We start from the raw sequence: 10796 nt of genomic DNA on the forward strand, positions 1-10796 counted from the left end.
TGTCCTTTATTTATAAACAACTTGAATTACCTAGAAATATGAACACAGGATAATTAATTCTTGAAATAGATAATAATGTCACAAAGCTAACACATGAATTAGAAGCCAAGAACTTTAAAATTTATCATATTCTTCTGTATTGCTATATTTTTTTTTTTAATTTACTTGTGATCAGTCATGAAGAGGAATGTCTTACATTCAAAAGCTTGTCTAACTTTATACCAACTATATTATTGGTCCAATAAAAGATACCACCCTATGAAATCCTTCGCAATGCAATCTGACTAATTTTACCATGGAAAAGTGGAATTTTAGGTTGATATGTTTAAAGCCAAAATTGGGGCTTATTTTCTCTTGCTTGTCAACTCTGATTCTAATATCCTTTCAGAATTACTGCTGTAACTCTTAGGTGTGGTTTTCATTCTTTGCTCCAAGATATATAGTTTTCATTTCACTGTGTGTATAGAATGATCCACTCCCCATTATGCTCCTCTTAATAGCTCAGCAAGCATCCAAAAGGCAAATAAACTGTTATCTGATGTTTTTAGAATTTTTTTCACAAAGGCTTCAAGGTCTTTTTCCTGAGTGACAACAGTTAAGCCAGAGAGCTTCACTGAATATGTAAAGATTTATTTTTTACCCCTGTGTATCACTTTGCACTTACTAATTTTCATCTTCTACTTTGTTGCCCACTCACTCAAGTTTTTTTAGGTTTTCTATAATTTGTCATTGACAGGCTTGGATTGGACTTTACTGACTATTATCTGAAAACATTATCACTCTATTTTTTTTCTTTTCTCTTCTTTTATAAAATTACTGTCTGTCTTACCTCAATCTGAAAAACAGTCATTTATTCACACTTTTTCCCCCTGTCTTTAAATCCATTTTCAGTCCAAGAAAGGACTTTTCCTTTGATTCCATGACAGCTTAGTTTCTTTAAGAATCATTAGTGAGGGAGCTTGCCAAATGCCTTTGAAATATCCAAGTATATAATATCAGCTGAGTCCCCTCTTTCTATGTGATTATGGATACTCACTTATGCGTGTCAAACTGTCTGGTATAATAATTCATATCATATCATTTTCCCCTTGTAGTAGAGGCATAGTTTTAACAATCTTCTGGTTTCTGCAACTTTAATGACTCCGGAATATTCAGAAGTATGTTGTTGTTGTTGTGGAGGTAGGGGTTTCAAATTTGTTTATCAATAATTATGTATATCAGCGTGATTATAACCTTGACCCAAAATAAGGAATATAAATCAAAACTCAACATACCTGCAAATGTTTTCAGGTATTCAGAGAAATCGGGCATTCTAGATACTCTATCACACAACTGCATGTTGAATTGAGTATTGATGGTCAAACAATCTATCAAATATAGAATCTAGGGAAGAAATTGGAAGGGACTTATATCTTTAAAAACTGTTGACTCCCAAGAGATTAATTATATTTTTTCATTATGAAAGTTAGTTATCTAGGAATACCTTGCTAGCATAAGGAGGGATCATGTAATATTTTTGATGTTCAAGAATTAAGACACTTCTGAAGCGTAACTTTTTATCCCAAATAATGTGACTTTTGTGTTAGATAAAATAAAATAATATTTGTGTAATTTGTATTGTTCTAATATATGTCCCCATACTCTCCTTCAAACCCTAAAACAAAACTTAAAGCCAGTTTTAGCTAGGTTTAAAATTTAATTGTATGACTGAAGACGAAAGGATTAGCTTCTCTGACTGTAGTGAGGTTATTTCTAATTTTACTGGAGTGAATGAAAGTAAAATCAGGGTGACTGATTCTAATACAGGTAGTCCTGTTTTACAGTGGAGTGAAGGAGAGAAGACCCAACTACAAATATCTGATGTTTTGTTGTTGTTGCCTGTCTCACCCCATCCCCCTGCTCTAGCTCACCTTCCCTCCATGCCACCAGAGACAGAAATCCTGCAGAATAAAATGGGAGATACTGTTGGCATGTGGGGTCAGGACAATTTTCAGGATCTCAATATTACGCTGTTAGACAGGAGGATGTGACACAATTGCACATATACAAAAACACAAATCAAGTAGGTGTGTATACACACACACACACACACACACACACACTCACACACACACTAACAACTCAGGCACATACACATCCAAAGTAGCCTAGGCACATGCATACATATCACCAATCCAAGCACATATACTATATACCCCAAAAGTTAGACAAAAATCAATTGTTCATACCCACACACTCAGTACACATACACAGATCACTAATTTGTATCTCATGCACACAATGACATACACACACACACAGCATTTCACACACATACAACCCACCTACACATAGGTAAGTTCCTAACTTGGATGGTACAGTATGTATGTGTGTAGTGATCATTCTGCCTTCACCTCCAGCTCATTGCTACAGTACAGTGGTGGTGGCATCACAATTATTGACCATTGATGCTACCTTGCCGCAGCAATGAGCTACATCATTGTAGCTCATTGCTATGCCAACTTAGTATCTCATGTTGAAGTGCCCCTTGTCTCCAACCCAGGCTCTTCAAAGAAAACTGTTTCAGGTCTATGTCTTGGAAAACTTTCCACTTTAGCCCTGGTCACAGGACCAGGGATAATATTCAGGAATAGGCTTGGGGTTGATGAATAATGGCAAACATAATAGTCAGTAATTTGGCTGAGTTAAGTCTCTAAGTCCCATATTCATTTAATATGGGGCACTGATACAAATTCTAATTTTCTTCTAAAGAATCTAAGTGGTATTTAGGTACCTAAGTATTCCTCTGCGGCATTTTGCTTGAGCCCATGAAAAAATTACTGACACAAAAAGTGCTGGGCTAATGCACTTCCTCCTCCTCTGTCCCTTTTATCTTTTTTCAGGGCTGGAAAAATGAGAAATTGAACACAACTATCCCACTAACAGTTTTCCAGGAACTTTGAGAGGGTGCTATATATTCACAATTAGTCACCTTAGTGGTGAAAGAGGATTTGGGACATAAATATTTACAATGCACCAGAATCAGGATGAGCAGAAGAATAACTATCCAGGTTCTGGGCACCCCAAAATGTATGCAGGTCTACAATATTACTTCCCTCTCAGATGTCTGCAGGATTTAATAAACTCTTTGCAGTTCTGAGCTAGACATGTATGATGGACTAGGATTCATACACTGAAATGTCTGCCTCCATATTGAAGACAAAATTGTTTTCCTTTGGGCCCAAGTACTTAATAGGGCATGGGGCCAGTATGGAACTTTTGCATAACACCCTAGTAACTAAAGCACTTGCCCAGGTGGTGGCTGATCAGGTTACAAATCCACATATCCCCGTTCCCAAGAAAGTGTCCTGTCCTTCAGGTTATGTACTTAACTGGACTGGGAGTAGCCAAATACTGCTGAGAATGACTGCCTAAGTGGAAAGAGATGTAAAGATCAAGGGAAAGACAGAAAAGAAGTCAAAAGGGAGGCTACTTCCATTGTCTGGTGTTGAATATATAGGGAAGATGAAGAAAGCACTGGGAAATGCAAGATCCCTGCAAGATCCTCTGGGCAATCTGGTGGTTGCACCAGAGGAGAAAGCAGACCTCTTTAACCAATTCTTCACCTCCGTTTTCTTGGGCAGGGACCGGGACTTCCCCACTGTGATGCAAGATATACTTGAGGGGAATGCCTCCAAACCTCAGGTTGGGGAGGACCGGGTTAGAGAGCTTCTGGAGGGGCTGTATGTGTTCAAATCAGTGGGTCCAGATGCTCTCCACCCCAGGGTGTTGAGAGAGCTAGCAGGGGTTATTGCAGGGCCCTTGGCATGACTTTGAGAGCGCTCGTGGTGCCCGGGCCAGGTGCCACATGATTGGAAGGTAGCCAACGTGGTCCCCATCTTTAAAAAAGGAAGGAGGGAGGACCCGGGCAACTATAGGCCCGTCAATCTTACCTCAATCCTAGGGAAACTCTTTGAGAAGATCATCATGGAGCACATCTGCGATGGGCCAGCCTCAGAGATGATGCTTAAGGGCTTCCAGCACGGTTTCATTAGGGGCAGGTCATGTCAGACCAACCTGATTGCCTTTTATGATCAAGTCACAAAAGAATTGGATGCAGGTGTCGCCGTGGATGTAGTCTTTCTGGACTTCAGCAAGGCCTTTGACACCATCTCCCACACTATCCTCATTAAAAAATTGGGTGACTGTGGCATTGATGCCTACACAGTCAGATGGATTGCAGGTTGGCTGAAGGGTCGTGCTCAGAGGGCGGTGGTGGATGGGTCATATTCGACCTGGGGAGAAGTGGGCAGCGGAGTCCCCCAGGGCTTGGTCCTTGGGCTCACACTGTTCAATTTCTTTATCAGAGATTTGGATGATGGGGTGAAAAGCAACCTGTTTAAATTTTCTGATGATACCAAAATTTGGGGTGAGTTGAGCACGCTAGTAGGGGGGGAAAGACTGCAACAAGACCTGGATAGGTTACAGGGGTGGGCTAGCAAAAACAGGATGCATTTCAATACTGACAAGTGCAGGGTGCTGCACTTGGGCAGTAGTAACCAGCAGCACACTTATAAGATGGGAAACACCCTTTTTGAGAGCACGGAAGCAGAAAGGGATCTTGGCGTCATTACTGACTCCAAGATGAACATGGGCCGATAATGCGAGGGCAGGGCTGACTGGACTTTGTCGTACATCCACAGGTGCATGTCTAGCAGGAACAAGGACGTGATCCTCCCCCTCTATGCAACACTGGTCAGGCCACAGCTGGAGAACTGTGTCCAGTTCTGTGCACCCCATTTCAGGGGGGATGTGGACAACACTGAGAGGGTCCAGAGGAGAGCCACCCGCATGATCCAGGGACAACAGGGAAGACCCTACAATGAGAGACTGCGGGACCTGAACCTGTTTAGCCTTCACAAGCGAAGGCTGAGGGGGGACCTGGTGACCATCTATAAACTCACTAGGGGGGACCAGAAGGGTTTGGGAGAGACCTTGTTTCCCCTAGCGCCCCGTGGCATAACAAGGAATAACGGACACAAGTTGTTGGAGAGTAAGTTTAGATTAGACATCCATAAGAACTATTTCACAGTTAGGGTGGCTAGGAGCTGGAACCAACTTCCAAGGGAAGTGGTGCTGGCTCCTACCCTGGGGGTCTTTAAGAAGAGGCTTGATGCCTGCCTAGCTGGGATCATTTGAGCCCAGTTTTTTCTCCTGCCCAGGCAGAGGGTTGGACTTGAAGATCTACAAGGTCCCTTCCAACCCTACTTCTGTGATTCTATGTTTCTATGAATGACACCCCACTGGCAGGAAGTGAGGCCTAGCTTATTCTTCTCTCATTGCACCTGTTTACAACATTTGGGCATTGTGGTCAGTGCCACCTACAGAAATGTTTCTGAAACTGCTATTGCACATTTCATTCCTGAATCATTAGATATGGTACACAAAAACCCACTACACTGAAGAATAGATTCTTTGCCCAGCTCCACTGGCAAGTATGGAATAGAAAATGATTTTTGTCTACAGTGCTTAAAAAACTAGAGCCAAAATATCTAATCCCCAGTAAAAAGGTCTAGACCTACAAACAATATACCCACTGGCACTGCTTTCATTCATTACACTTTCCCCATAACTCCCCCACCCCACACTCTATCAGATGATAACTTCACTGTTTTTCCCTTTGTGATCAGGCCCATCTCCTTGTGGTATTCCATCATGCCATGACATCTTGCTTATGTTTTGGTGTGAATGATGAGTTCAGTGGAACTGTGCTCCACAGTGAAATCACTTTGTAATGACGTTAACTCTAACAACAGCCATCCCCAGTGACTGACTCCACTCCGCTCTCCCACAGGTTCACATCTGGGGATTAAGACCAGTTCCCATGACTAGAAATCCCTCTTCCTGAGCCTCCTGCACTGCATTCTATTACTCTGCATTACCTCACTCTGTGCTCACAATTTGTTCATGGACACTTACCTTATCACAGAACCTTAACCACATAGAAAGTATGTGGGATATGGACATCTTGCGGAATTTGTATCTAATTTGGTGAGGTATCATATGATATCCCAAGAGATTGTTTTTTTATTATTGCTATGTGCCAGGTGTTCTTTCCAGTGATGAAATTAATCCCAACCATTATTTAAGGATTCAAAGGCATCAAACATATTTTATTTGGGAGAGAGGCAGACAGAGGTGGACCAGGAGGCATGAAAATCTATGGAGAGTCGTGAGGTTACTTTTTATGTCCCCAGTCATCAAAGGTAAGCCTTAGAATTTTAAAATGCAGGTCCATTTTCAGTGTCCCTTTTACTCTATAATTCAGCAGCAACATAATTCATGCAGAATATTACTGTAGTATCACAGAGTTCCTTTAAAAGAAGTCAAGTCCTAGACTCATAATGGGGACCTAAATAGTTAGGCACCATATTCTTACATATCCCCAATGACAGCCATCTAAATGGAATGTAATATTTCTTAAACTTTGAGTTACTTAGACCACAGAGTGACCTTATTTACTCATTTGAAAGGGCTTATCATACAGGATACTACTGCAAACATATATGGATCCCAATAATAATTCACAGTAGGAGAGACTGCTATTAATTCTGATATAAATTCTCTTTTAAAAAATGCATCTCTCTAAATTGTCTTCCCTCTCCCAGGGTTCATCACCCTTAGTACTTAAAGATTTAGCACCCTGTTCCTATTATGAACTTGTCTAGTTCTGGCACCTAGCCACTGGATAGGTAGTTACATTTCACAGAATGCAGACACTTTTAATCTTAGAGATCTCCTTTTCCTGAAGGCACTTGAAGATGCTTAGACTTTTGATCTATAGACTAAATAAATGAGCAGTCTGCATTCTTTCACTGTCAGGCATGATCAAATACATCCTGTAATGTTTTTCTGAATGACTTGTTTTGGTCAGTATCCTTTTTGAAGTCTGGTCACTGGGATTCTGTAATAGTCTCATTAGTGTTGAATACAGAGGTAAGCACACCAAGTTTCTAATTTTTTAGGTTAAAAATGTATGGGAACTTATCTAGGAAAATGAACTATTTGTGCTTCATATTTGGATACTTTACTTTCAGTATTGGTGTCTTCCCAAAACATATATTCATGTTTAACTCCAGTGAATCTAGTGGAGATATTCTCTAGCTAGTAGTATTTAGAAGGCAAGACTGAAGCATATCAGTATTCTTCCTATTCTTAAAAACTCTCCCTGTATTTTTGTTTCCTGAAGCAATAGTGTGTTACTTTCAGAAGACATAAGACCCAAATCCTATATATTACTAAGCTGCCCTGTTCAAATCTGTGGAAAAATCTCAAAGGTCACATTTTGTTGCATGCCATAATTTTAGCTTTACAAATAAATCACAAAAACTGATGGTGAGCAGAAAGAAGATAATCCTACCTATTGCATGTGTTTTTTTTTCCAGGGGTGGACAAGGGTGCAATAAGATTACAGATACCTTAGACACAAAATAGGATTTCAGCCAGTGAGACCTCATTAGCTATGTTAGTCTGGGGTCAACCAAAAGGCTGTGGCCATTATGGTTTCAGAAGGAATCCTTCAGCAGAACAACCCTGTCAGGAACTGCACTTTCATGCAGCAAGAAAACATCACAACATCACCATTGAATGACTGTCATAATATATAGAGGTGGGGAAAAATACCAGGAGGCAAATGCTGGAGATTTTGCAAGAATCCAACAGGGTTAAGACTCTTATCCTGCTTGATGCAGGGGTGGGCCTATAGAACCCAACAGCTCTAGGCTCTTTAGAAAACCAGGTCTAAGATACTTATTCAAAATCTAACCTGCCCAAAAGCAGATATTTATGTTCCCAGAGATATTTTTTTTTCCATTTTGTGTTGTGGTTTTTTTTCCGGGGAGGGAGGAGAGGGGAAGAGGTTTGTAATTGTTGTTTTCATTCTTTTTTCCCCATTCTGTTTTTTAATTTCATTGTGGACAGAATTGGAAGGCATTTATTTATTTATTTTCAATTTTGGGGAATCTGTGACCCCATATTTATATAGGAAATTGACATTGTGTTCCATATCACTGCTGGTACCTGAAGTGGAATTGGCAAGCATGCTAAGTTTACTGAGTGCATTAACCACTTTCATTGTTTCAGGCTTTAGGGCCACCATGGGAGGCATCTGCAAAAATCCTAAGCAAAAATTCACAGTGCCCATGAATAGAGGCAGATCCTACAGAACTCTGAACTGAATTAATGGAAATGCAGTGAATGCAATTTTTTTCAGAAAGAAAACCAGCATGAGGTGAGCATTGACTACTATTTCAATGAATAATCATTGTACAATTGATGCAGCTATAAACAGGTGAGAATATTAGGCATTTTAAAAATTTCATGATATCCCTTTTTTCCTCTCTCTTTTTTTTAACTGGTATTCAGGTATGGACAGGAGAAATGAGACCATTGTGGTTGAATTTATCCTAGAGGGATTTTCCACACTTGGTAATACAGCACAGATTTACATCTTTTTTCTCCTTTCCCTTGCCTACATAACTACTGTAATGGGAAACACATTAATAATTTTTATAGTCTGGAAGGAACACAAGCTTCATACTCCCATGTATTTTTTCATTAGCAATTTGTCCTTCGTGGAGATATGGTTCACGTCAGTCACAAGCCCTAAAATGCTGCTGATGTTCATCTTGGGCCAAAAAACAATTTTGTTCCATGGCTGCATGGCCCAGTTCTACTTCTATTTCTTTTTGGGGGCAACAGAGTTTGCCCTTCTTGTGGTTATGTCATTCAATCGCTATGTAGCTATCTGCCACCCTTTACGATATGCCACCATTATGAAGGCAAATGTGTGCATCTGCTTAGTATTTGGTGCCTGGGTGGTAGGTTTTACACTTGGAAGTTCACGTTTAGTGTTAATTTCAAAGCTGAAGTTCTGTGGGCCAAATCAAATCAACAATTTCTTTTGTGACAGCTCACCCCTATTCCAGCTTTCTTGTATTGACACCCAAATGCTTAGGAGAGGAGATTCCATTTTAATATTAACTGTAGTACTGGGTTCATTAGGTTTAATAATGGTTTCATACACATGTATCTTCTCCACTATTCTGCAGATGCCAACTGCCAAAGGGAAGCAGAAAGCTTTTGGCACTTGCGCGTCCCATATTACAGCTTTGGCAATTGTTTATGGAAGCTGCATTGTTTTGTATGCCAGGCCCTCAGGAAGTGTCTCCTTAGGCCAAAACAAAGTAGTGGCCCTCTTCAACACTGTGGTATACCCAGTACTCAACCCCTTCATCTACAGCCTGAGGAACAAGACTGTCAAGGAGGCCTTGAGAGGCCTTTCATTGCAATACTGCAAGAGTGTTTCCCCAGGTGTACCATGTTTCAAAGCGGAAAAGAAATAAAAATATCATAGGACCAGAGTGGGAAGGGAGTTAAGTTTCTGACATATTGTATGCAGCTAAATAATTTGAATTCTTCTTGAAGGCAAGAAATTGAAAAAAAGAGAAAAATGCAAGAAGCTGAGAAAAAAATAAAAGAAAGAAATTAGTATTATTTTTTGAGAATGCAAAAAATACTATTTTCCGGCCCTTCCCCTTCCTCGCCACGTGCTCCCTTCCTTGCCGCGACCCTCGCTGAGTCCCCCGCGCGCCCGCGGGCATGCGTCATTCCCGGAGTTCCAGGAGCCCGGGCACTATTTTCCTTATAAAATAACCAATAGCAACTGTCTGGTAGCATTGTGCATTTCTGTACAGAACAAATGATGGACCGTAGCAGAGCAAGCTTCACTTTATCTGTCTTTTTTATTGGATTTGGCTCCCAAAAACCAATAATTGAAGTAATTATCTACTAGAATGGAAAGTACACTAAGTTGACGTCATGCTACCTAGGGTTGTGGAGTGTTTAAATTAATGTAAAGTTTGTAATATTAAAATCTATTAATATTAGCTGATGATCAGCTCTGTAATGGTTGGTCCTGGCTGCTGAATGGCCAGAGTTGAGGGGGTGGAGGTGGAAATAGAACCCTGTCACCTTGCGGGCCTGATCCAGCTGCCCCCAATACCTCAGCAGGGGTTGCTGGAAGCGAGGGGGCTCCACCAAAAACATATGTTTTTACCTTAAGAGTGATTCTATTCCACCTGCTTGAGTCCACCAAAAAAGATAATAAATAAAGGTGGACTAGTGAAAATGCTGTTTGGTACCTTTTGTTCTTTTCCCAAACTGATTATTGAGGCTAAATTACTGGAATACTAAACATAAAATGACCCATTATATGGTTTTCAGGCACTTGAAAATGGGTGATTTTGGACATATGCACCTCTGATGCCCAGTAAGCAGCCTCAGTAGAATACCTCACTAGGTTAGAGAACCATAGAAGAGAGATGGATCTGAAATATCATCTCTCTTCTAGATCTGAAGGGCAGTCATCCTTTTGCAATCCTGAGCTAAGCATGTACGGACTATGATTCATAGTTGAAACTCCTGCCTAAATACCAAAGCCTAAATTGTTTTCCCTTGGGGCCAAGTGACTTGCGGCCTTATTACACATTGCACTTTGAGCTGCTCAACTCCGTTGATTTGAGTTAGTGCTGGCTCAACTTTGGAGCAGTCACACGTGCTTGCAGCTAAAAATCTTCTCTGACTGTCCCCAGCCTGCAAAGCTGTGAGTTGCCAGTAGGCAGCTAGTGGGCAAGGACAGGCTTCTGTCCCTGCTCTAGTTAGGGGTGTGGAAAGATGGGTTGTGGGGCATGAATATGAAGTTGAGAGGTGGGGACTTAATGGGATGGGGGTGGGTAATTAAATGGGAAGTGGAAAGA

The 10796-nt window shown here is 40.8% G+C and overlaps 1 protein-coding gene across 1 annotated transcript; it reads left to right on the forward strand.

The window, feature by feature from the left end:
* The first annotated feature begins 8405 nt into the window (after positions 1–8405).
* On the forward strand, positions 8406–9383 carry LOC149862755 (olfactory receptor 6X1-like). Its single transcript, XM_090054092.1, has one exon. It carries the CDS (start codon positions 8406–8408, stop codon positions 9381–9383), a length of 978 nt encoding a protein of 325 aa, XP_089910218.1.
* The last annotated feature ends 1413 nt before the right edge of the window (positions 9384–10796 follow it).

The sequence above is a fragment of the Crocodylus siamensis genome, chromosome 6 (assembly GCF_052110815.1).
Source record: "Crocodylus siamensis isolate JL-2025a chromosome 6, ASM5211081v1, whole genome shotgun sequence".
NCBI lineage: Eukaryota > Metazoa > Chordata > Crocodylia > Crocodylidae > Crocodylus > Crocodylus siamensis.

What these genes read in the sequence shown, in the direction of transcription:
- LOC149862755 (XM_090054092.1), top strand. Translation starts at nt 8,406, where the DNA reads ATGGACAGGAGAAATGAGACCATTGTGGTTGAATTTATCCTAGAGGGA.